Source organism: Mustelus asterias, chromosome 10 (genome assembly GCF_964213995.1).
Source record: "Mustelus asterias chromosome 10, sMusAst1.hap1.1, whole genome shotgun sequence".
In the NCBI taxonomy this organism is placed as follows: domain Eukaryota; kingdom Metazoa; phylum Chordata; class Chondrichthyes; order Carcharhiniformes; family Triakidae; genus Mustelus; species Mustelus asterias.
This window is the reverse complement of record NC_135810.1, coordinates 59727480-59749382: the sequence shown is the minus strand read 5'-3', so window position 1 is coordinate 59749382 and position 21903 is coordinate 59727480. Positions and strand designations below refer to the sequence as shown.

Genomic DNA, 21903 nt, shown 5'->3' with positions numbered 1-21903 from the left:
TGATGTTGTCTGCAGATTTCAGGACCCTGCTGTCAGACACCTGACTGGGGGTCAGAAGCCTGTATAGTGTGGAGAGCATTCACTTACCTTTGAGTTGCCCTGAATTGGCCAATTACTGTGCAAAGGGCAGGCTCGCCATTCAGTCAAGGACAGAGGAGGGGTCTTGAAGCTGGAGAACCAATAGAAGGCCCTCCAGTTTGGAAGCATGATGCTGTTCCAGGTGAATAAGGAATAGGAGTCCCAAAACGGAGACACCTTCTCTCCAACTTTTTTTATCAAAAATAGAAAACGCATTGCAGCCAGGTCACCAGTCTGGGGCAGGAAACACTGCTGGTAAAGCAACATAGGCTGGGAGAGTTTGAAGACTTCCTGGAGAATTGCACCCCCAAATCTACACCTCCAGCCAGCCTCCCACTGGCAACCTCTGATCTACCTGAAATTACCTTGGAAAGGCAAAGTATCTCAAAAATTTGAAGAACAAATTAAGCAAGCTGTTTTCCCCCTGCTACAATGCAGTGGCTAGCTACATGGACAGTATTTTTCACTAATACGATGCTGCTGTCAGTCCAAAAAGACATGCTCAGTACAATTGAGCAACATCATGTATAGATTGCAATGCCAGGTACATAGGCCATATGTCTCGACAATTGGCTAATCAAATCAAACAGTATGTTGTTTGTAATATGCGGAGTGCAGACTATACTCAACCAATCTGCACTTGCAAAACCCAAAACAAGGCACCTACTGTTAAATATGATTACATGATTGGGAAACAATTGTTGAACAACCTTGAGTATGCTAATAGCTACATTAACAACCAGTTTATGATAATTAGTCAGGCTCATAACATGACTCATATTACACTTGCTAGAAGTGACTTATATTTATACACCGGAATCCTTTCTCTGCAAACAAAGGGGAAATGTTTAAGGCTTGAGCCTTTTTGTGAATTACCCTAGAGCCCCATTGCTTTCTCCATGGCAACACCTTGCCTAATCAGAGTCAATTTGCCAACCAGTCAGCATCCAATTCTCCTATAGTATACATCATTGTGACCATTTTAAATTTGGCATTCTTGTATTTGTTCTGATGAGTAGAAGATGAAAAACTTCAGCAATATGTCTCTCTTTCAGCAGTTTAAGTTCTGTACTACCAAACATGATTTAATCAGAGTTGAGCTATCAAGTGTTTTATACTTGCTATAAGTGGAATCTCACAGGCTAAGTTGCAAGGAGGCAAATGCTCATGTTGAAAGCCTGAAACAAAACGCACTGCTGCATTCCCAGTGGGTACTTCAACATTTGAAAAGAGAACTGATGAATGAATATTTTAGTTAGAGAATATGTTCAGAATTAGGAAAAGAAGTCATTGGTATTTTTTTTAAACAATTGACCATAACTTTGAGAGAAACGGATGCCAGCTCCAGATCCTGCAAGGTCTCAGTTGCAAACAGTTTGTAATCCCAGGATGAAATTCAACTTAGGCAGAGATACAAAATGGGGGTGGTGGATGGTTATACACTTGCCTAAGTTTCCTATTGCATTGAAATTGCAGTTGTACATGTTAATATATCATTTTTGACATTAATAAATCTGTCTTCAGATTTCCATCTAAATTGAGATTAATTAAATCCCTATTTTTCTATTACATCTGTGCTGTCGAACACTATATTGTATGCATTTCGTAGTTTTGATGCTTTATGTAAAAAGACAACTAACCATTGATTTGGGCAAAAAGATAATTGAACAACTGGAAAAACTAAAAGTATTTTTTCCTGTGTGACCAGGGACACAAATATAATAAATCACTCTCCAAACGGCAGCTACAATGACAGTTCACTGGAAGCACGAAACTGGAAGGAGGAAGAGGAGAAAATGCAATCAAATCAAAGATACCAAGATGCAGATCACGGGTACATCCCACACACTAATGCATGAGAAACTGCATTTTTTGTCACTTGTACAAGATTATCATTTGGAAGATTATTTTTGTTGTGATGGAATTAACTTATTATTGTGCTAGCTAATCACCATTGTAAAGAAAATTGTTATGATCCCAACAATTTCCATTATTCACAGAATATTCCAGCAACAATGATTCATTATGCAAGATGTATAGCACAGAAAGAGGGCTTTCAGTCCATTCTGGTGTCTATGCGCCACTTGAACCTCTTCCCAAATTTTCTCCTCTAAATCTACCATTACATCTGTTGTCTTCTCCCACAAATGTTTGTCTAGATTCCCCTTTTATACTGTTTGCTTCAACTACTCCCTGTGGCAGAGAGTTCCACGTTCTCACCACTCTTTAGGAATTCCCTATTGGATTTCCTGGTGACTATCTGATATTGATGGCCTCAGGTTATGTTCTTTACCACTATCAATGCAGAACTCTCGAATACTGATTGATTTCATATCTTTCTTGCATGAGCGTCCCAATTTACCATTTGATTCCTGCCCGTTTAATTTATTCTTCCAAAATGAGAATTTGGCCTGAAGAATGTAACTTTCCAGTAAAGTGGGTGAAATTGGAGTTTGGAAATGAATTGTTCAATATTAATGAAGCAAAGAATCCAGTAGGCGAGGCCTCACTAACTGGGTGTCATCCACTGTCACATCTGATTCGCAGAGAAGAATCATTCTCTCTGCATCTACTCTACCAAGCCATTTCTTTCCTAATGTATGCCAACTATAATGGGACAATTTTGACAGGTATCTAAGATAGTGACGATGGAGAGGAAGAGTAGATATTAAGCATTGAAAGTAAAATAAGGAGGCACAAGTTCAAATGGGCGAAAGACAGATTTGAGCTTGGGTCTAGAATTGGTGATCAGTAAAGTTAAATTCCAGATGTCGTTATGGATGCAAACACCCAGAAGCTATTTAAGAGACAGTGATGGAGGGATTGTACCGTTTCTGAATGGATGATGAGATGGGTGGAATGCATTTATCAGATCAAACATAAGATGTAGCAGAATAAATTTCTAAATGGCGGTCAGTGTATTGTTCTGAGTCGGTTTCAACTGATGTTTTTGGCAGGTGAGGCACAAGCTGTACATATCTCACCAAGTTAATTTGTCACCATGGTAATAAGCACTTTATGCATGCGCAGTATCGTTGGCCGCACACATTGCAATGTGGGAACAGAACCAAGACCATCTGCATGGTAGCTTATGTGGGGTAAGAGTAATGCAGTTTTGCAACTGATCATTCAGTTGCAGTTTTGCGGAATATTCTAAGAGGAATTGCTTTTTTCAAATTCAGTGTTAGGTGAACCTGTGCTTCACTTGCCTCACCCAAGGAGCCAACTCTGTTATGAATATCACATGAATTGGGTTATTATATGATTGGTCTATATTTTTAGCTGGATTTATCAGAGATAAAGATGGACCAATTCCAATATTAATTGAGAACTATACAAAAATCAAATGACAGAAACCTGCAGATGCTGAAATCTCGACAGAAGAGGAAATAGCAGGTCAGAGTGTATATAACTGCCAAAAGTTTCCAGCCGTTGATGCCCTGCCACCACTGCAAGCGATGGTGGAGAATTTGACGCTCAGCCAAATATCCATTCACTGCTCCGGGACCAGAAAATCCTGCCGGCGTGAACAGCTGGAAAATTTCACCCATCATCTTTGGTGTGTATCATTCATCAGAACTGAGAATTGAAAGATATTTCGGTGAGGTTGGGAAAAGAGAATGGAGGTGTCTATCAGCCATACCAAGCACAGGGAGTGAGTTAAATGACCAGCAAACTGCTTGGAGGAAAATAAAGATTAAAAAGAGATGTAGTGATGTATACAGGACAAAAGAATGCGCAAAACAGTAGAGATTGTCAGCATACAGGAGGAGATTGTTCTTACTGAATATGGAAATCAATGAGTGAAGAACTGGAATTTTTTCAATAAATAAAACAATTCTATTTCCAACAGGTTAGGAGAAGTTACAGGCTTCAACTGCATCTCCAATAGAATAAAAAACCTTCACGCACAGCTTATCGAAAAAGATGCCATGATAAAAGTGCTCCAGCAGCGTTCTCGAAAGGAACCAGGGAAAACTGAGCCCGGATCACTCAGGCCAGGCAGATCAATCTCCTCTATATCTGGAAGCACTGGACTACATTCTCGCCAGGCATCCCTGAGCAATTCTCAGATAGTCGAAGAAAAAAAGGAGGAAAAGGGTTGGAGGGGAAGTCTGGGTAAGCATTATACAAATAATAACAAAATACATTCATTGTGACTGAGAAAGGAAAATACTCATACAAAGTCAATATTGGGATGGTTTATTTAGTTACTTAAAAGTTAAAGTTTATCTATTAGTCGCAAGTAGGCTTACATTAACACTGCAATGAAGTTACTGTGAAAATCACCTAGTCGCCACACTCCGGCGCCTGTTCGGGTACACTGAGGGAGATCTTAGCATGGTCTAACCAGCACGGCTTTCAGATTGTGGGAGGAAACCAGAGCACCCCCACGCGGACACAGGGAGAATGTGCAGACTCCACACAGACAGTGACCCAAGCTGGGAATCGAACCTGGGTTCCTGGTACTGTGAGGTAGCAGTGCTAGCCACTGTGCTGCCCTTCACCAATATACTGTAGGAAAATAATACTTCAATACTATGCTGCTCATGTTCTTATATTCTTCATATTCTTAACTTGATGTCGCATGTTTCTCCCGATGCCAGTGATAGGCTGAATGTAGCTGTCTTTCACGCTTCTGTTATATAACTGGGGAGCAGTAGTGAGGGAGGCCTAGGGCAGTGAACCTCTTATGGAGCCTGCAGGACAATCTTGCTGCTCTTGACCCCACAAAAATCATTCTAACACCTCTACCTTTTGGGTTTCTTTCTCCGAACTATCTGCTCTTACTGAGCAAAACCTCCACAGTGAACACTCCGCCTAGTAAGCTGTTTAAAATAGCTTTGGGATCTTGTAAACACCCAGTGAATGGAGGGAGTTAAAACCTTTCCAAAAGGCTTTAAAAATATTCTGCCAAGAGATATTTTTTGAACTGCTTGTCTGAATGTAGCATTATAGTTTCATACACCCACTAATTAAAACCCAGTGACAACACTGCACTATTATGTCCCAACAAGACTTCTTGAATAACGCCACTACAGTAATAGTCTAAGTTGGAGAAACAGCCTGGTTCTCAAGTTTTCTTTCTAATTTTCATTTTACTTCCCTATATTTTTATGGTGCGCTCTCTGCCTCTTACAGCCTTCTTCAGAGAAGCAGTTGGCTGGAGTTGGATAGCAGGAGCAGTTGTGCATTTTGTCCTACACAGTCCTCTATGTTGTTGTTGTGTATCTATTGTGTCTTTTGTTAATGTATTTCTGAAACCTGTTGACTGGAAATAATTTTATTGAACCTTTTGCGAATTCTACCAGCCATTCAAAATGTTCTTAATAACAGACCAAAATGATGGCAAATGTTTCATTTCAGAATTAATTCAGGCACCCCTGAGAAATAAGTGAATTCAGTGCCAATTGTTTTTGGGTTTTTTTCAGTTTTATTTTGTACATCAATTTACGTGCTGTTTGAGTTTTTAGTTTTCTGTCTAACTTTCCTGTAGTGAATCATATCTAGACAATTTCATTGATGCTAGGCGCTCCTGCACCTATTCGCCAAATAGCACCGAGTGCTGGCAGCCTATTTGACCAGTAGGTCTTCATCGTTGAACCAAATCAGTGGACAATTAAGCCACACATTCCACAATGTGTCCTTGGATCATTAGTCACGAATAACAAGTAGAATCAGTTGTGATCAGTTAACATAATACAGACTAGGGATTGAACCTGTATTTATCTGGTCTAGATTGCTTACTACCACACAAACTAATCTTCCTCTAGATTGCTTACTACCACATAGGGTGGCACTGCTGCCTCACAGCACCAGGGACCTGGGTTCAATTCCAGTCTCAGGTCACTGTCTGTGTGGAGTTTGCACATTCTCCCCGTGTCTGCATGGGTTTCCTTTGGGTGCTCTGGTTTCCTCCCACAGTCCAAAGATGTGTGGGTTAGGTTGATTGGCTATGCTAAATTGACCTATTGTCAGGGGATTAGCGGGGTAAATATGTGGGGTTACAAGAATAGGGCCTGGGTAGGATTGTGGTTGATGCAGACTCGATGGGCCGAATAGCCTCCTTATGCACTGTAGGGATTCTATGATGACAAACCAGTCTCCTGGCCTAGTTTGCTTACTACCACACAACCCAGTGTATTTACCAATGTAGCAATATTTTATCAGCTACAATAAAAATGATCTCTGACACTGAGTAAAACTCCATGGCAGGCAGCCCAATTTGGAGAAACGCAAATCTAAAAATACCATGAAAATTCCCATAATGAAAAATGTGTTCTTTTCAAATGCATTTACAGTTTTTCTACACAGAGAAAAACCTCCTTCCATCAAGTTTTGCAATATTGAAATCTTGTATATTTATTGCTGCTTTCTTGTGTTTTTATGTGATAAACTTTCTTTGTAAATCTGTATAAAGCACTATTCATTTTTTGATGCTGTCTACAGTGGTCCTATTTGCAATGTTAGAAGCTATAAAGGGAAGATTTACTCACTAGTGTACAACACACTAAAAAGATTTGCACTTACTGAGAATGTATTTGGAAGCTGTTTTGTTGTGAAAGTCGCCATTTGGTGAGAGTAGCCGCAGAGAAGTTTTAATCAAGTTAGGAGTTGCATTAAAGTACGGTACACTAACTGTAATGTAGTTCATTTAGTGTTTATATATGAACTTCACCGTTTTACCCTATGGTGTGATTCTGTTGAGATTTTAGTCTGAAGTTTACTGTATTTATGTGGGACCAGATTGAAATATGCGAACCTATAAAGCTTCTAAACACTCGACTCTTAATCTGCTTGCATTTCACAGGATTGCTTCAAATTAAAGACAGTCGGGAAGCTTTGCGCGCCTCTCTTCAACCAACTGCACCTTCAACCCCAGTGGTTACTACACACATTAAAACTGGCAGCAAGGATAATAGTACTCAGACAGATAAAAGTCCTGAACTGGTCCGTCCAAGTAGTGCTCCAATCCATGGAAGGAGAAGGCTCAGTACAACTCCCATCAGCAGTCCCATTGTGAGACCGAAATCCGCACGAGGCAGTGCTGAAAAAATAGGTAAATTGTACTGCTCATTGGAATGTTGGTTTAATGAAGATGATTTGAGGTTCCCTCCCTGAAATTTACAAAGCAGAATCTTCTGATACTTATAGAACATAGAACAGTACAGCACAGAACAGGCCGAAGTACTCCATGTGCCTATCCAATAGCTTCTTAAATGTTCCTAAAGTTTCTGACTCCACTATCCCTGCAGGCAGTCCATTCCACACCCCAACCACTCTCTGAGTAAAAAACCTACCTCTGACATCCTTCCTATATCTCCCACCATGAACCCTATAGTTATGCCCCCTAGTTACCGCTCCATTCACCCGAGGAAATAGTCTTTGAACGTTCACTCTATCCCCCTCATCATCTTATAAACCTCTATCAAGTCTCCTCTCAACCTCCTCCGCTCCAAAGAGAAAAGCCCAAGTTCCCTCAACCTTTCCTCATAAGACCTACCCTCCAAACCGGGCAGCATCCTGGTAAATCTCTTTTGCACTCTTTCCAGTGTCTCCACATCCTTCTTGTAGTGAGGTGACCAGAACTGCACACAATATTCCAAATGCGGTCTCACCAAGGTCCTGTACAGTTGCAGCATAACCCCACGGCTCTTAAACTCAAACCCCCTGTTAATGAACGCCAACACACTATAGGCCTTCTTCACGGCTCTATCCACTTGAGTGGCAACCTTCAGAGATCTATGGATATGAACCCCAAGATCTCTCTGTTCCTCCACATTCTTCAGAACCCTACCTTTGACCCTGTAATCCACATCTAAATTTGTCCTACCAAAATGAATCACCTCGCATTTGTCAGGGTTAAACTCCATTTGCCATTTTTCAGCCCAGCTCTGCATCCTGTCTATATCTCTTTGCAGCCTACAACAGCCCTCCACCTCATCCACTACTCCACCAATCTTGGTGTCATCAGCAAATTTACTGATCCACCCTTCAGCCCCCTCCTCCAAGTCATTTATAAAAATTACAAATAGCAGAGGACCAAGCACTGATCCCTGTGGCACTCCGCTGGTAACCGGTTTCCAGTCCGAAAATTTTCCATCCACCACCACCCTCTGTCTTCTGTTAGATAGCCAGTTACCTATCCAATCGGCCAAACTTCCCTCTATCCCACACATCCTTACTTTCTTCATAAGCCGACCGTGGGGGACTTTATCAAACGCCTTACTAAAATCCATGTGTGTGACATCAACTGCACTACCTTCATCTACACACTTAGTTACCTCCTCAAAAAATTCTATCAAATTTGTGAGGCAAGACTTGCCCTTCACAAATCCGTGCTGACTAACCCGGATTAAGCTGCATCTTTCTAAATGGTCGTAAATCCTATCCCTAAGGACCTTTTCCATCAACTTACCGACCACCGAAGTAAGACTAACCGGCCTATAATTACCAGGGTCATTTCTATTCCCTTTCTTAAACAGAGGAACCACATTCGCCACTCTCCAGTCCTCTGGCACCACCCCCGTGGACAGTGAGGACGCAAAGATCAATGCCAAAGGCTCTGCTATCTCATCCCTTGCCTCCCAAAGAATCCTAGGATATATTTCATCAGGCCCAGGGGACTTATCAACTTTCAGTTTATTCAAAATTGCTAGTACATCTTCCCTCCGAACATCTACTTCCTCCAGCCTATCAGCCTGTGACACCATCTCTACCTCAAAAACATGGCCCCTCTCCTTGGTGAACACCAAAGAAAAGTATTCATTCATCACCTCTCCTATCTCTTCTGACTCCATGCACAAATTCCCACTGCCGTCCTTGACCGGCCCCATTGGTGTTGGGTGAGGACTGTACTCAGCTTAGAAATTATCTTTGCTACAACTGGATAGCCATTTACACTCATCAACACACTTGAATGAATAATGGACACGTGAGAAAGGCTTCTGAATAAGTAGCGCTTATACCGTAAGACCCCCACATAGGTATTTATCATTTTGAGAAGATGGGAGAACAGAAAATTAAAGAGAGTATCAAAAGAGTTCAGTTGCAGTATTTTAATCATGATGATTTGTCATTAATTCTGTTGTCCTGTAAATCATTCTTTAATAGATTAATATGTTGGAAATAGCTTAAAAACATGTCTGGAAATCTACTTTTTAGGATAGCAGTATCGATGCAATTACATGGTTAGATAATGCATTCAAAACAAGGAATAATAAAGATTTTCAGAACACCTTTTGTGAAGGCAGCAGGTCTTCAAACATGGGAAACTCCTAAAAGAAGTTTCCTTTCCCAAAGAACTGGTACTTTCTAATGATATTTCCACCTCTTTAGCAGATGCTTCTATCATGCATATCAAATCACACGAGAGCAAAGGAAGAGGCAGCTATTCCTTCCAAAAACCTGACTTTGACGATGATGTGGTCGAAATTCTCATTTAAGAACAGGATCTTGCTGCTGCTTAGTCCGCGGATGATCAAAGCTTGCACTAAAGGCCGGAGAATCAAAAGAGTTTGAATCTTCAGAAGTTGCGGAATTGTTTTAAAATAAGAAGACAAGCTGTTTGGAAGTAGATGTATTTGTCTCTGAGAAATTGTGGGAAGAATTTTGTATCTAGATGTATGCTGAGTGGAACATGATATAAATAAGTTGAGAATGTACAGAGCAAAGAGGAAGATGGACAGATGAGATAGAATATGGTGAGTGTTTTTGTTTTGAAATGTATTTGATGGACCTGTAATCTTAAAGATACAAGCTAAGAGCACAGCATTCTGAATACCATGTCTCATAAAAGTATATCTATGCACTTATCTTCTATTGATATAGAAGTGGATCAGTGTTCTTTTGGCTCTTTTGCACTTCTGCTGAAAACAATGACCATGTGTACACAGTACACAGTATAAAGTAGCACCTTTATTGCATTTCAATAGACGATTCAATTGTGTAACTATTGGGATATAAGGCGGCAGTTGGATAGGCACCATCCTGCCACTATTGCATAGTGTAAATCTGCTCTTTGTCTACTTCGGAGTTAACTCTAGGATGCTTCAAAAGGTTGAGTCCTGCTTTCTGTGAATTCTAAACTCAGCAAATATATACTAATAAACACCAAATAGAGGGAAGGTCACTACTGAAATAATGGATGATGTGGCGTTTTAAAAGTAGGCTTTCTGAGGTATACTATAATAATCTAACACAAATGTCTGCAGTGTTTTTTTATTGCACGTAATACAATCAAAGGAAATTAATATAAAAGCAGAAATATAAAAATGCAGGCTACCAGAAATTAGAGCCACACCCAGCTCATAAATAACTGTGTTATTGGCTTTGTCCATCACTGTATAACTGACAATCACTCTGGTTTGCAGATTACAACAGCATTTACTCTGTGGTTTAATGAATGGTTAATCTCACTAATTCTGATTAAGTAAAACATTATCGAATGGGGTGAAAGATTAATTTATGTACAAACACTGGATTGTTTTAGGCATTAAATAGTTGTAATGTTGAGTCAAAATATTATTGACAAACAGTAAAAGTCAGGATTATATTTTCTATACATACCGCAGAGTAAAGTGACCAATATTGTCCCAGGGTCCAGTTACTCCCTGTTGGCACGAAAATGGATGGTCGCACTTGCAGTAACCTTGGGCACAAGTGAATCACTTGTTCTCTAGGCATATTGGTAAGATTTAAGAGGCAGAGTTTCTGTTAAGATTCAGAGCTTGGTTCGATAGCAGATCTTCTGGTGACTTGCAGAGTATGGTCAGATGTCCTCGAGATCAAACTGCATCAGGTTGCAGTTTGTTATTCTCTGGATCTGTGCAGAATTTTATAACATATTCCCCAAAATCCATGCTTACGTTGTGCATACTGATTATCATTCGAGTGAAAAGCTGCATGCTTTGGAACTCCCAATTGCTCAGCTTGACCTAGGAATAAGTTCTCTGGCCTGGTCTAGCTGCATCTACTTAAACAGTGGTAGAATCTCAAAGTTAGACCTAAAAACAATTCAGCACTTCCTCAGTTTCCAGAAATAGCAGTTGTAGCAGAACTAATGCCCCATTAGGTTTTGTGTTTAAAGTCATTATTTAGTTGAAAGTGGGATTATTGAATGTTAGCCCAAAGATAAAAGATCTTGGCAGATTGGGATATTTGAATAACGCTTTATTTGCAAAAGCGGATTTTTAATAAATACACAGTGATAGAATTTTCCCAGGAATGTCTCGGATCTCATAACTTGGCAGAAAATTGTTGGAAACCTTGAAGAAATTACTTCCTCAGCCATCGATGCTGTTTCTCCAGAGTATCCATTGATTTTCTACTGAAGTAACAATGGGAGGATGGAGGAGCTCCTATAGAAATTCCAGGCAATGGTTGATGACCAGTGGAAACATTAACTCCAACAAATTGCAGAGATCAGAGAGAACTTTAAAATGGAGCTGAATAGTTATAATAGATTAGCAGTATTACTGAAACCCAGTTAACCTTCAATCTCCTTGTGTTAGTTATTTGGTCTCAATGCAGCACGCAATTGGAAAGCTATTATTACTTTAAATAATGGCTAAACATTGTTAGTCTTAAAATGATAATAGATGTTTCTGGGTGATTGAGATTTATTCATGATACCTGTGTGTAAGGAACAATTAAGGATCGACCTGTACATTTTCCATTCATTCAGAAAACTACAAGGATGACTGTAAATGGGACATAGTGATGCAGTACAGGTACTTTGAAGTTAGTTCTAAGACATGTTGTTAGGACAATGCAGAGGAAATGGTATATCTGATCATGCTATACATCAGGGATGGCCAATCCGTTGCTTTCAGATAAAGCGCTATTTTGCAGATAAATTGAGGCGGTTGTGCAAGCAGCGAGATTAATCTGGAATGTTCTGAAGAATGGGACAGAGCTCTAGCTAGGCAGGCAGAGCTGCAACAGCCATCAGGCTAACTCTAACCTGACTGGTGCAGACTGATTTCTGTGATTCTGCAATGGAGAGGGCACAGCCCCAGTAGCTGCTGCTCCCACATGCAGCCTGCAGAGCACTTTCCTGCACTGGATCATCTGCCTGTTGCTGCCTTGGCTGCGGGAGTTTCTGTCACTGCACTGGGTGAGAGGAGGGCCAGGGAAAGGGCCAACGATGGCGGGGAATGGGGAATGGAGGCTGAGAATCGGGGCCTGGGCCCTGACACTGCTTCTCTCCAATCCAGCTCTCCCACATCCAGGCAAGGTGGAGAAATTTCTCAAGTTTTAATCCATGTAGGGGGAGGGTGGAGTAGGAGGAAGCGATGAATGAGTAAATGGAGATGGAAGGCACATAAGTGTGTGCAATAGTGAATGTTTACTGTGTTTGTGGATCTCAAATGTCTGGAGATTATAGTATTCTAAGGTTCAGAATGTTTGACCACCCCTGCTTTACATGATGGGGGAAGAAAGGGTAACAAGTAACACAAATAGGAAACTGTTTAATTCCCAATGTTAATGTGTCTTCAAACAGTTTTTGAACAACATTATGGACTCTAGGACATACCGGTTCAAGTATTTTAAGAAATCAAGAACAGTATCCATATTCAATCAGTGAATAATGATGTATCTTTTATCAAGCTGGATCTTCTGAAAAGCTCATGGTCATTGGATATATTCTCTGTTATTTGATTGGCTTGCAGTTTTGGGGATTACATGGTGATTTTTATTTCATTGCATAAAGCCAAATTATTTTATGGTTCCTTCAGGCACTCCCAAATTGGTATGGTCTATGATTGTCATTGGTATGTATGGCCATTGTGTATGTGAAAAGGCATAGGTTGGAATTGATCAGGTTCCCCCCCGTAGCCCATGGAGTTCCTTCCCCGACCCCGGATAGCAAAATTAACTGCCCAATGGGCATGTCATGCAGCAAAGCTTCTGAAAAATGAGCAGGGTGAGGTAGCCCCTGGCTTTCTGGTCAGTGGACAGGGCCAGCGTCATGGCTGTTAAATTTAGTCTGTAAAATTTAATCTGGATAACTGAGTGAAACCTCTTGACCAAATAAAACTTTGGCATGCAAGCCTCAACAACTTTCATACCATTTCACTAATACATAGTACCTATTTTAAATGTTTTTTAAAACATTTAGTAACCTTCCCACTGAGGGAAAGTGCAACATTTTTCAGAAAGCTGATTTTGGCCATTATATTATCCACTTGCTGATGTTTACTTTGAGTGTTTGCTGAGTTCATTCCAGACAGCACTTTGTTTTATTTTTGGCTGACTTGTGTAAAAATGTTTGTATTAATTGGTACGGCTGTGAACAAACCTATTGTCACAGAGGAGAAAGGCAATGGCTGGCCAGTGCTGTACAGGTAGCTGATTATATCAAGGGCATGATTTTGTACAGTTGCCAATTGGGGAAAAAGGACTTGATGTCACAAAGCTATTTGTCAACCAAAGTGTTTTTTTTGTCTTTCTTGCTTTATTTTTGAACATTTGCTTATTGTACATAATAAAAACATATAATACAATGTATTGTATATTTTCTTAAAAGTTATTTCATGCTGGAAAGATTACAGTCTCCATACGAGTTGGTTTCATTATTACTTCATTCACTGAGAAATACTTTGGTAAACTTTCAACCTTTTCTTAAATCTCATTTTGAAAGAATTAGTTTCTATTATTCCTTGTAATATTTCAGCTAATTGACAGGAGTGGTTAAAGTGTGTGTTTCGGACTAAAGGAAGGTTTGTAGTGGAGTCTCCCAGGATTCAGTGTTGACACTTTGCTCTTCCTGAGATATATTAATAACCTTGGTGTACATGGCACAATTCAAAATTTGCAAATGATATAATACGTGGAAGCATTGTGAACTGTGTGGAGTATGGTGTAAAACTCCCATCAGGACCTAGACAGGTTGGTGGGGAAGTGGTAGATGAAATTTAGCACAGAGTGTGTGGAGTGATTGACTATGAGAGGAAGAAGGCAATGTAAAATAAAGAATACAATTCTAAAGGTGGTGCAGGAGAAGAGGGTATATCTGCATGAACCGTTGAAGGTGGCAGGACAAGTTGAGAGAGAGATCAATAAAGCATATGACATTCAGTATAAGAATAATATTAAACTTGTGTTAGCACTGGCTCAGCCTCAACTGGAGTATTAGGTTCAGTTCTGGGTGCCACACTTCAGGAGAGATGTGAAGGCTTTCGAGAGAGTGCAGAAAAAAATCATGAGAATGGTCTCAGGGATGAGGAACTTCAGTTGCGTAGATTGGCGAAATTGGGACTATTTTCCTTGGGAAAGAGAAGGTTGAGAGGAGATTTGATAAAGATATTCAAAATCTTGAGAGGACTGGGACAGAGTAGGGAAGAATTATTCCCATTGACAGAAGGATTGAGAACAAGAGGGCACAGAATTAAGGTAACTGACAAAGGAAACAATGGTGACGTGAAGAAAACTTTTCTATGCTGTGAGTAATTAGGATCTGGAATACACTGCATTAGAGCATGGATGGAGACAGGTTCAGTTGAAGCATTCAAGAGGGAATTGGATTGTTATCTGTAAAGGAAGAATGTGTGGAGGGATGGGGAGAAGGCAGAGTGACACTAGGTAAATTGCTCCTGTGGAGAGCTGGCACAGACACAAAGAGCTGAATGGCATCCTTTTAAGCTCTAACAATTCTGTAATTTAAATTCCTAAAGATTGGATACCCAAGCTTTAATTTATCCCAATAATTTTCATTTCCAGGCACACAGTTACTGAACCGTGGACTAGGTTCCATCTGTTTGGCTCAGTTGGTCTTTAACTTTCTCAACAAATCCATTATCAAAATTCACTTCATCCTAGACTGGTCTAAAATTAATTGAGGCAGTGGGTTTCCTACTCTGCTGTGCACTTTGGTAAAATAGATTTAGAAGAGCTTTAATGTTGATGGGTCCTGAGTCAGCCACTTCTCCATTTTTGTATTGATCGTTTTCTGTGAACACCAAATGGCTGCCATTCTACTGACCATGTCAAAATCACTTTCCATTTTCATCACAACTTCTGTAGATAAATGAACTTCACCAGTATCATCGGTGGCAAATGAAGTTCAATGCAAACAAGTGTGAGGTGATGGAGAGACAATATAAAACAAAGGGTAAAATTCTTAAAGGGGTGCAGGAGCAGAGGAACCTGGGTGCAGATGTGCACAGATCACTGAAGGTGTCAGGACAAGTGGAGAGAGCAGTTAATAAAGCATATAGTATTTTGGGTTTTATTAATAGGGCATAGAGTACAAGAGCAAGAAGATTATGTTGAATTTGTACAAGATATTAGATCTTAGCTAGAATGTTGTTACAGTTCTGGGCAAAACACGATAGGAAGAACATGAATGCATTGGGAAGAGTGCAGGAGGGGTTTACAGGAATGGTTCCAGAAATGAGAAACTTCAGTTTTGAGGATAGATTGGAGAGCAGAATGCTAAGAGGAGATTTAATAGAGATGTTCAAAATCATGAGGGGGCTGGACAGAGTGGATAGGGAGAAACTGTTCCTGCTTGCAAAAGGATCAAGAACAAGAGGACACAAATTTAAACTGATTTGCAAACGAAGCAAATGTGATGTGAGAAAAGAAACCTTCGAGTGGTTCGGGTCTGGAAGTGTGGCAGAGGCATTCAAGAGAGTGTTAGATGATTACTTGAATAGAAACAATGTGCAGTGGTATGGGGAAAGATAGGAGAATGGCACTAAGACCATAAGACCATAAGACATAGGAGCGGAAGTAAGGCCATTCGGCCCATCGAGTCCACTCCACCATTCAATCATGGTTGATTTCAACTCCATTTACCCGCTCTCTCCCCATAGCCCTTAATTCCTCGAGAAATCAAGAATTTATCAATTTCTGTCTTGAAGACGCTCAACGTCTCGGCCTCCACAGCCCTCTGTGGCAATGAATTCCACAGACCCACCACTCTCTGGCTGAAGAAATTTCTCCTCATCTCTGTTCTAAAGTGACTCCCTTTTATTCTAAGGCTGTGCCCCCGCGTCCTAGTCTCCCCTGTTAATGGAAACAACTTCCCTACGTCCATCCTATCTAAGCCGTTCATTATCTTGTAAGTTTCTATCAGATCTCCCCTCAACCTCCTAAACTCCAATGAATATAATCCCACGATCCTCAGACGTTCATCGTATGTCAGGCCTACCATTCCTGGGATCATCCGTGTGAATCTCCGCTGGACCCGCTCCAGTGCCAGTATGTCCTTCCTGAGGTGTGGGGCCCAAAATTGCTCACAGTACTCCAAATGGGGCCTAACCAGTGCTTTATAAAGCCTCAGAAGTACATCCCTGCTTTTGTATTCCAAGCCTCTTGAGATAAATGACAACATTACATTTGCTTTCTTAATTACGGACTCAACCTGCAAGTTTACCTTTAGAGAATCCTGGACTAGGACTCCCAAGTCCCTTTGCACTTTAGCATTATGAATTTTGTCACCGTTTAGAAAATAGTCCATGCCCTTATTCTTTTTTCCAAAGTGTACGACCTCGCACTTGCCCACGTTGAATTTCATCAGCCACTTCTTGGACCACTCTCCTAAACTGTCTAAATCTTTCTGCAGCCTCCCCACCTCCTCAATACTACCTGCCCCTCCACCTATCTTTGTATCATCGGCAAACTTGGCCAGAATGCTCCCAGTCCCGTCATCTAGATCGTTAATATATAAAGAGAACAGCTGTGGCCCCAACACTGAACCCTGCGGGACACCACTTGTCACCGGTTGCCATTCTGAGAAAGAACCTTTTATCCCAACTCTCTGCCTTCTGTCTGACAGCCAATCGTCAATCCATGTTAGTACCTTGCCTCGAATACCATGGGCCCTTATTTTACTCAGCAGTCTCCCGTGAGGCACCTTGTCAAAGGCCTTTTGGAAGTCAAGATAGATAACATCCATTGGCTCTCCTTGGTCTAACCTAAGCCATGATGTTTGTTTGGAGAGCCAGTATAGACACGATAGGCCAAATGTCTGCCTTCTGCACTGTAACAATTCTCTGATTCTTGATCATTGTTTTTATTGAGAAATGAAATTTGTCTCGTCATTATACTTTCCATTGTGCTAGCATTGCTTTCCCAACACGTACTGCTAATCTTTGACCTGAAACGTTAACTGTTCATCCCTCTTCACAGATGCTGCCAGACCTGCTAAGTATTTCCAGCATTTTCTGTTTTATTATTGCTAATCTATTGCTTCTCCTTGATGCATCAAGTGGTAAAAGTGCATTGTTAATGCACTTCAATACAAGTGCCTGACAATGGGGGCTGATGTGGTGCATTTCACAGGGTGATTAAGCGTTGAAAGGTCTGCTTCAGGCTGCAACTCGGGACTTCACAAAGTCGCTTTTGCCATGCCCTTAATTACACATTTCTACTCCCCTCGGATGCAGGCAAATGTCATGTCAGCCTAAGCAGAGCATCATGCAATCTCATTCATTCGGTGCCAGTAATATGGAACATTGATGAGAGAGTGCAGATTGAGTGGTGGCAACAAGGTCATTAAACGAATGAATGGGAGATTCCAAAGCCATTGTACACACCCTCTCTAATCTGGGGCAGTCTAAGCATCCATACTAGGAACTAAGACATGGAGCAAAAATCCAAACAGCAAATACTGGAAATACAACAACTTGGGCTCCATTTATAGTCTGTATAATGCTGATGAAAGGTCATTAATCCTATCTGTGGGGACCTTTACAATAGATAGGAGCTGCCACACTTTTCCAAATTGAACTCTCATCTATGGGAGGCACGGTAGCACAGTGGTTAGCACTGCTGCTTCACAGCTCCAGGGTCCCGGGTTCGATTCCCGGCTCGGGTCACTGTCTGTGTGGAGTTTGCACATTCTCCTCGTGTCTGCGTGGGTTTCCTCCGGGTGCTCCGGTTTCCTCCCACAGTCCAAAGATGTGCGGGTTAGGTTGATTGACCAGGTTAAAAATTGCCCCTTAGAGTCCTGGGATGTGTAGGTTAGAGGGATTAGCGGGTAAAAAAAAAATGTGGGGGTAGGGCCTGGGTGGGATCGTGGTCGGTGCAGACTCGATGGGCCGAATGGCCTCCTTCTGCACTGTAGGGTTTCTATGATTTCTATGATTATTGTACTGCCACAGATACAGATTGCAGACTCTCAGTGCATTACCATCACAAGTACATACATGGAACCTGTGGGGGCAAATTTGAAGTATGTTATTGTAACATCTTTGAAGATCTGAGGCCTGAGGCTCCTCGGCTACAAAATGATACCTCATGACTCTAAAGCCACTGATTAAGGCCCCTTTTTATACTACATCCAACAGTTCCTTCTACCTACTTGTGCTCTGTGTATCAGCCTATTCACCCCCCCTAGACTAATACTGGTTCCAGATTAAACTTTCTTGATTGGTGAGCGTGAGAATGTTTTTGAGATTGTACATGAAATGCAAGAAATCAATCTAGTCTTCACCTCCTGCACTTGCTCGAAGTATTAAGATCCTAGCACAGGTCAATAACTTTAAAAGAAACTTGACCTTCCAGTGACTGACTGAAAGAATCCTCCCACAGTCCAAAGATGTGCGGGTTAGGTTGATTGGCCATGCTAAAAATTGCCCCTTAGAGTCCTGAGATATGTAGGTTAGAGGGATTAGCGGTTAAATATGTAGGGATATGGGGGTAGGGCCTGGGTGGGATTGTGGTCGGTGCAGACTCGATGGGCCGAATGGCCTCGATCTGCACTGTAGGGTTTCTATGATTCTATGAAGATTTCACAATTTAAGACTTTAAGTGTAATAAACAAATTAAAAGCAGTATTGATTAAACACCTTTTGGGAACGTATATTTTACAAAAAGATTTCCCTATTTAACTTTCAAAAGCACTGATAATCTATCTCCATGGTTATACTTTACTCTGTCCCTTAAGTGGACATTCCATTCTCCAGGAATCAATCCAAAACTATTCTCAGCTCCCAATGACTTGCTTCCTTTTTCCTTTTCCAGATGGATAACTTCTAAACCCCAAACTGATATTCACAGAGGGTTACCCTGGAGGTTTCTTCCTCGAGCCCAAGCTAAGTGAATCTTTCAACTTTGTTAAAATCCTCACACACTTGGTCTCTTCAATCATAGCACGATGATTGCGTTCTGTGCGGTGAACAACAGAGACTGGCTGCCTCGATCAATTCGGAAGATAAATGTCAAGTTGGTCTTTATTGCAATAGGTTTGGAATACAAGAATAAGGAGATCTTGCTCCAATTATATCATGTTTTGATGAGCCCACATCTGGAGTATTTTGTGAAATTTCAGTCTGCATATTTAAGGAAGGATATACTTGCATTAGAAGCATTACAACAAATGTTCACTAGATTGGATTCTGGGATGTGAAGGTTGTCCTATGATGAGCGGCTGAGTATATTTGGGCCTATACTCACGAGAGGAAGAGTGAGCAGTGATCTCATTGAAACATACAAAGTCCTGAAGAGTTTTGATAGGCTAGGCATTGAGAGGTGTTTCCCCCGGTTGGGGAATCTAGATCAGGATAAGGGTCTATCATTTAGGACTGAATTTAGGAGAGATGTGTTCAGTCATAAGGTTGTGAATCTTTGGAAATCTGACAGCGGACTCAGTTTTAAATTAAGGAGTTTCGCATTTAAATGGACATTCCATTCTCCAGGAATCAATAAAAGAAGAATTATTTCTCTCGGAAGGTTGTTAATCTTTGGACTTCTTTAGTCCAGGGAACAGTGGAGCCTGGGTTCTTGAAGATATTCAAGGCTAAGTTAGATTTTTGATCTACAGGGAGTGAAGGATTATGGGGCAGGCAGAAAGTGGAGTTATCAGATTAACCCTGACCCGAATGAATGGAGAGCAGGCAGGAAAGTGCAGTTGAAGCAAAGATCAACTATGATCATGTTAAATGGTGGAGCAGGCTTGAGACTGCATGGTCTACTGTTGCTCCTTTTTCTTATTTCTCCATGTGTCTGCTCTTGCCTCATAATGCTTTGCTTTTCTACAGATCGTAAATAGTTGAGGCCCCAGCATTGATCCTTGTGGAACTCCACTAGTTGCAACCTGTCAACCTGAAGATGCCCTGCCTATCCCTATTCCCCACTTCCTGCATTAACTAATTTTCCATCCATGCTAATATATTACCCCCAGCTCCAAAAGCCTGTATCATGCGTATTAACCTTTTGTGTGGCAGCTTATGGAAAAATTTTCTCGAAATCCAAGTATACTGTTTTTGCTGGCTCTCCTATACCCTATGGAATTATCCCCTCACAAAACTCTTAATAAATGTGTTGGGTGGAATTTCATGGCCTCGCTCGACCCGAGACCGGAAATTCCCACCCGAAGTCAACGGACATTTCCATTGTCGATCCCTCACCCGCTCCGATTCCGTGGCAGGGGAGATGATAGAGTTCCGGCATTATTACCCTTTCCTACTGCTGTGTGGCCCTTTCTGATCATCACAATGATGTTCTAAATGCAAGGTTAAGATTTTCTTAATAATAGATTTGTGGATCAAGCAAATGGCAACAATTAAGTTTTCAGTGTATACGTTCACAGAAGACTATAACGAGGGAAGGCACACTTAGATGTGAAAGAATAGCTCTCAAAAGGGTTTGCATTAATCCTTTCCATTAATGATTAGATGGTGAAAGTCAGTAGCGTTGTAGTTTATGGTATCAGCAACCTGGAGGGCCTAAAATCTAATCACCCCATAACAAGTTGTAATTATGAATTCAATAAATTTGGTCATTCTGGCTAGCACCAGAAAAACTCCCAACCAACATTGTCAGATTGCCATAACCAGCCAATTGGTTGACCAATTCTTTTAAGTGAAGGAAATCTGTCTCCCTTGCTGGCCAGTACCTAAGGAATTGATATTAATAGGGTGTTAGGTAATAAAATTGGCTCTAATTTATTTTAAGAAGAGAAACCTGATAAATCTTTCACTAAAATACTTACAGGCTTCAAATTATTTAAAGTATCTGAATGTGTCTGAGTTTATTCAGGAATTAATTAGAAACTATTGGAAGATCCAGATCGAAGTTTAAGTCAGTGCTAATTTAGCTGATCCCAGGCAGTTTCAGTGTAGGAGCATTACACAAAGTCTCACTTACCGCAAACAAGTGAATGGGTTGAAAATTCCCGGTGTTGCCACTTCTGATTACAATCCAGTCATCCCCCTACTGGAGAGTTGGTGGGTGTGCAACCAACTCCTGAAGACAGAATCTGGCTCTTGCTGGGTTGCCTCCCATTGTGAATAGCCGCGACCACTAAACAGCAAAGCCTGTGCAGAAATAACAAACTGTTTGGCTGGGGTGCTTGTGGGACTGTCACTTCCGCAAGAAAATTAAGTCATGAAGAAGAGAGACTTGACAAAAAAAAATGGGGGGAAAGTATTTACAGTTTTCCAGGAGAGTGAACCTCTTCCTTTCACATTACTGCAAAATTCACTCCTCTCAAATAACTGTAACAGATATCGGTTGTCAAGCTGCACTTCGACCATCCGCTCCTGTGTAAATACAGAAAGACTGTTATTTTAATGTCTTGAAATCTCGGTTTCCATCTTTCTCTGGCACAATATTATTTCGTACGGTTTTCATGTGGTTAAGCAGTCACTCGATTAGCAAATTCCTGACCTGCTCTCGACAGCTCCCGGAGCGTTCCATCTATGCCTGGTATGAATACCACCAGTGTGCTTCACATTCTGCCCGTGCATTTCTTCCCCTGCACCTGTTTGCAAAAAATCTGGAATTAACATGTGTCAGCAAAGACATTCAGATGTCACAGATGCTTGTGAGGATGGCAAGAGGCAATCATACCCTGCAGAGAGAGACCTGCAT

General features: G+C 41.1%; 1 protein-coding gene across 3 annotated transcripts in view; it reads left to right on the top strand.

The window, feature by feature from the left end:
• amotl1 (angiomotin like 1) overlaps positions 1 to 13588 on the top strand; it is a 133877-nt gene extending 120289 nt beyond the window's left edge. For all 3 annotated transcript variants that reach the window (XM_078221791.1, XM_078221793.1, XM_078221792.1), the window contains 4 exons: positions 1787 to 1912; positions 3932 to 4197; positions 6890 to 7138; positions 9418 to 13588. In XM_078221791.1, coding sequence (XP_078077917.1) covers positions 1787 to 1912; positions 3932 to 4197; positions 6890 to 7138; positions 9418 to 9524 — 748 coding nt within the window. In that variant the 3' untranslated portion in view covers positions 9525 to 13588. The remainder of the gene's footprint in view (positions 1 to 1786; positions 1913 to 3931; positions 4198 to 6889; positions 7139 to 9417) is intronic.
• The last annotated feature ends 8315 nt before the right edge of the window (positions 13589 to 21903 follow it).